The sequence below is a fragment of the Melanotaenia boesemani genome, chromosome 5, assembly GCF_017639745.1.
Source record: "Melanotaenia boesemani isolate fMelBoe1 chromosome 5, fMelBoe1.pri, whole genome shotgun sequence".
NCBI lineage: Eukaryota > Metazoa > Chordata > Actinopteri > Atheriniformes > Melanotaeniidae > Melanotaenia > Melanotaenia boesemani.
Genome location: NC_055686.1, coordinates 21,263,612 through 21,268,970, shown reverse-complemented (window position 1 = coordinate 21,268,970; position 5,359 = coordinate 21,263,612). Strand labels below are relative to the sequence as shown.

At 37.2% G+C, this 5,359-nt stretch overlaps 1 protein-coding gene across 1 annotated transcript; it reads right to left on the bottom strand.

Annotated features, from left to right (window-relative positions):
• Positions 1-2,575: 2,575 nt before the first annotated feature.
• Positions 2,576-5,359, bottom strand: LOC121640646 (transmembrane protein 272-like). Its single transcript, XM_041986448.1, has 4 exons — positions 4,880-5,359; positions 4,732-4,782; positions 4,462-4,644; positions 2,576-3,134 (listed from the first exon to the last, which is right to left on the bottom strand). Exons 1-4 carry the CDS (start codon positions 4,974-4,976, stop codon positions 2,956-2,958), a joined length of 510 nt encoding a protein of 169 aa, XP_041842382.1. The 5' UTR covers positions 4,977-5,359; the 3' UTR covers positions 2,576-2,955.

Below are 5,359 nucleotides of genomic sequence, written 5' to 3'. Positions count from 1 at the left end.
TTCAAGTTTTTATTAATTCTAATGTAACACTGATGGCATTGAAAACAGTCCATGACACATTCCTTTTCTCATTTATTCACATGAATCAGTTACTTTGATTATATGAAAATAATTGAGCATAACATTAATTGTAAAAGTTACAAGGACTTATGAGACAGAATCCATTCCTTTGGATTAATATTTCAGCAGGTTTGATCATGGTTGCTACTCAGATACACCTGAGTCCTTCCAGGTTCCTAATCAAAGGATTTAAACAAACCATGAAATCTGTCCTCCCTCTCTCCATCTCTTTTGAAACGGCGCACCAATGAACTAGATGATGATATTAAATGTGTTGATCTTTTATTTCGGACATAACCTAAACCTTGTGAAACAAAAATTGAGCCACTGAACACAAACATAGATGCACGTTGCTAAGCCATGTAGAGAAATGATAAAGAGTCACTTTTTTACTTTTTTCATTTTTTTAACTGCATGACAACATGGGACAAATTATACAGAACAATGAAACAATGACAGAATGAACATGGAGGATAAAGCTGTGTGTAGGTGTAAAAAGTTACGTGGTGTGATGTGTTAGAGGAAATGTCAGGGGCTAATAATCGGTTATATAAAATGGAATACTGATGTACAGCTTCAGTTGGTCTCCATAAAGTAGCAAAGGTGGATGAGATGAAAATGCCTTTATGGACTGTATAAAAAGGGCTAAAAATAACATTGGTTAGTCCAGTGGTCTCCAGTGCTTGTGCTTTCTCTCTCTCTCTCTCTTTCTCTATCACCACAATAAAAAGATGCTCTCATCCTCACACACTGATCAGAGGAAGCTCAGCATCACATCGGTGTGTGCTTACAAAATGCACACTGGCACTGTACATTAAGCTGGAGTCACCAATGAGAAGACCTCAGTCCCAGCCGGCAGTGTACAAAGGTTCCACTAAATTTCCAATCAAAAATAAAAAAATTGGGGGGGAAATTGTGCTTTTTCAAACCTCTACAACCAGTAAAATAATTAGATCATTCAGTATCAATGAATTAGTCTGGTGTTTAATAACTGACGGCTGAGGTAGGTATGTGACCAAAGGTGTGGAGCTGTACAGGCACAGGTATGCTTCTATTAACTTAACAGACAGCCAACAGAGACCAGTTTTATAGAAAAGCTGCCTGAATCAAACAAAACATAAAAACAAGTCTGCAAAAGTACAACAGGCTGCTGCATTTTTCTTCTTTTTAACCTATTACTTGGTCCTCAGGTGAAGCCTCTATGGTTAAAGTAATATTAAAAAAAAACAAAACAAATGTTTCCTGCTGCTTCAGTAAATTACTCAGCCTTTTTTTTCACAATGTAGCTATTTTTGTGACCCATTTTAGAAACTGACATCTTCACAAGGGATGAATAGGTTTTAGACTAAGAGCTACCAAGAAAATAGATCAAAGCCATCTTTTCTCCGGTTGTTACAATGGATGGGATGCAAAGAATCACTATGGAGCATGCAGACAGATGGAGCTTGCTTTCAAATTAACACACTATGACAGCAACTTTTGAACATGAAACCCGAAGTGTGATACTGATATTATCAGTGCTATAAATTCGTCAGAGGCAGATTATAAAACATGAAGTCTGACGGAGTTTCCTCAAATTCATTGAGCATTGTGACAGATAAAAAATATCCAATAAAAAAAAAAACATGCTCTTATTTAATGGCGTTTTTATATTTATTGATAATTTTTGTATGATTTTAGATTATTACAACTGACTGCTGGTTTTGTGTATCAGCTGGAGGGTTTAATGTCAGCTGTTTCTGAAATTCCACATTTGTATGTGTATCTAAGGAAAACTAAACCTCCTAATTTGCTTTTTTATGTTTAATTTCTGTTCTTTTTCTGGTTGCAGTAGTGGGAATGAAAATGACTGCAGTACAGCAGAAGAATGCCTCAGCACTAAAAAGGATATTAAAACGTTTCCATTACAGCGATTTGGCTCTTGGTTTGCTTTCACACTGGTGCTGTTTGGTCCACTTAAATTTAACAAGGTTGAGATAAAACCTTTGCACTCACATTAAGTACAAATAATAGTGGCACTGAAGGGAGACGGAACAATTTAAATACTACAGCACTAACTGATTTATGCAATGCAGTTTATTTAGGTTAACCGTTTGAGCCTTGTGCTTGTGTCTTTGGCTCAGAAATTGCAAACTCATAATGAAATTAATATATCTGCAACCATGAGTTTTATTTGAACACTTTTGGAGTTTTAGTAAAGGGAACACTTGTGGGATTTGTTAAGATGTGTAAATATAAGTATATGTGTTACTCGCAATTAATAAATGAAAATAGCACATAGCAAAAATGTAAAAAGTTTTGAGATTGTCTAAAAAACAACAAACAAATATCCAATATGGCCTTTTTTTTGCAGTTTGGCACCATCTCATGTAAATAACTGGATTACTTTTCTCATTTACTTGAAATTTTTTTTCTGGCTTAGATGAGGGAGAAAGAAGATCATTATTTTTCTCTATATTGTTTTATATATTCTTGTTTTGGAGTTGTTGACCTTTGTCATTCTGCAGCGGTTCATCAGACACTTTTATTTTTTGACTGTGGTAAAGAAACAACATCAACAGAAGTGTGTTCATTCGCATCAGTGCAGCTCTGGTTTTTTTACGTGAGGTCTTGCATGTTTTGTGGTCAAACTGATTTGGTTATTTGCAAGCCCACAGCACTAACTGACAGTTCTTCTTAACTAGAGGCAGTTCCTGTTTTAATCATAAATACATGTTCGCATCAAGCCTGGTTTATTTATTTTCATGTAAAACATATTTGTGTGATAAACAATCCAACAAAATCAAACAGGATATTTTCCTTCAGGCCATCTTTGATTGTCACTAGGTAAGTTTTCTTGTGTTTACTGTGAGTAAATCGACCATCTTCAGTATTTCTTGGGTTGTTGTCTTTTATTCATTTGCTGCACAAAAGACATGAGCAGCAGCTGCACAAACTTAAGAAACCAAGCAACATGTAGTTCAGGTTGGTGGTCCAGAAAGCAAACAGGTGGAGCTTTTTGTTGCAGTAGGCATCCATGTGGCTTTGTGTATCATTATAGTTGGGCTCATACAGGGAGTAGATCCACATATTACCTAAAAAATAAACAAAAACACACACCCATGCTTTGAAATGACTGTTTAACATGGAGTTAAATACCTACAGTCAGCAAAGTCACACCCAAGTTGACCAAAGATACCAGAGGGAGAAGATTAGCTATTATTAGCAACAAAAGTTGATGTTCTATTTATTGCTTACAGTCACTGTAACCACATGTTCACTGATAGATTTTGGACAGCAACATGCCAGTGGCTGAGTCAATGCAACACAAACTGACAGAAGTGCTGATAAACAAGCTATTATGAATTTTTATACATGAATCTGCAATATTTGATTATGAGGGTGGAATTGGTGAAATTCAACTGAGTGCCCAACTCAGAAATCTCACGTTAAATGGTGCTCCAGTTGATTTGTCCTAACAGGAACTTGCTCATTTTAATTTCCTAGTTTAAATGAGCACCCTCATGAGTGAACATCGGCCAGCCCAGGAACTGATGCTGCAATACTTGGAGCATCAAATGGATTTTAGTATTAGCCTTGATAACTGTCTGATCCTAACCAAATGATGTTACAACCTGAAGCTAACCAGAAATTAACAAAAGTTTTAAAGTGCAGTAACTTTATTACTGGAACATTTTGTCACCAGTTTATTCATCCGTGGTCTATGCTGGCTTAATTCAGTTCGGGGTGGGTAGAATGTAATGAAGGAATAAAGAAAAGAGTTGTCCTATGTTATTGAGGACGTATCCCTCACTTGAAAATGCACAAATCACTAAAATGTGCATGCTGAGATGTCATGTTGAACACATTGACAGAAATGATCGTTCTGATTGGAGGACTAACTGGATCTTTGGTGCCATTTCAGTTTGTTGTGTACCCCCCAGTTTTTGTTGCACACTGCACAAGTGATGCATTTGAGAAAAAAGAAAGAGCTGGACAGAAGAATTAGTACGCAGCTCTGTTTCTACGGGCATCTAAGACCCCTCAAAAAAGAGCAAAACTGTTTAAAACATTGCAGTAGAACAGATATGTGGAAATAATGGCGTTATTTTTATTTATGAATTATTCACTTCCTGTCTGACTCATTTTTGTGCTTTTTCTCAGATTCGACAGCCCATAATGAGTCACATGTAGTAAGAGAGGAAGGCTCTGGTTTTATGTCTGATAACAATATTTGGATTTATAGATTTCTTATTTTTCCCACTTTTTTATTCAACCAAAACATTAAAATCAAAGGAAAACAAAGGAATCAGCAAATGGAGAGCAAAATAAATCAGAGGTTTTAACTTAAATCTTGCTTGACAGTAGAAATTAAGATGAGTTTTCTTGTTCAACAATCAGCTAAGCATTGTTTTAGCTTACCAGCAAGGAACCAGGTGAAGAAGAAGAGCAACATGAGGCAGCTCCATGCTGTGGTGTGGTTGTAGATGCTGAAAATACAGGGCAGGACGGAGAGCACCACCAGCAGCAGGGAGATGACTCCCATCACTAGCAGATAGATGGTCATAGAGGGCTGACCTGGACACTCATACTGGCACATTACTGCTGCAGGACAGAAAGTGCAACACAAATACCTGCTTGTGTGATATCACATAAAATTAAGCCATTCAACACTTCAGTCACTAACTTTACCTTTCACTAGCTGAGCAATAGCTGTGATGCACATGATCATCGAGAGACATACTGAAGGAAGACAGAGCACATGTCAAAGCACAGATGTGGGGAAATGAATACACTGACCACCAGCATGCACAACTTTTTCTGCAGCACTGTTGCTCACCTAGTACAGCAGCTGGAGGTTTGGTTATGGTCTGATGTCTGTCGTTGTCGGACATTGTGTCCAAAGAAACGCATGCATTGGCTCCTCTCTCTGTCATAGTGATGATATTCTGCTAGCAGAAAACTGTCAGAGACAATGCATAAGCAGGGCTGTTCATTCTGCAGCACCATGTTCCTGTAAATAAGGCTTACATTTCATAGTGTTTCTCCAATAATCCAAGATCCAACAAAATAACAAAGATTTGCTTTACTTGTGTTATTTTGGTTCAGTAAATACAGAAGGCTGCATATTTTAAGGAAACATTATCTGGCATAGTCATGTCATACTGTACCTTTCAGAGCCCCTCTTCAGTGTCATTTCCCTGAAGGGGAAGTAGAATGACTGTCACATATTTCTGAACCACATCTAAAGGTTAGAGGCAGATCACTGCTCATGAGGCTGAATGTAACTTAGGTTTTTCTCAACTTCCGGGTTCAGAAA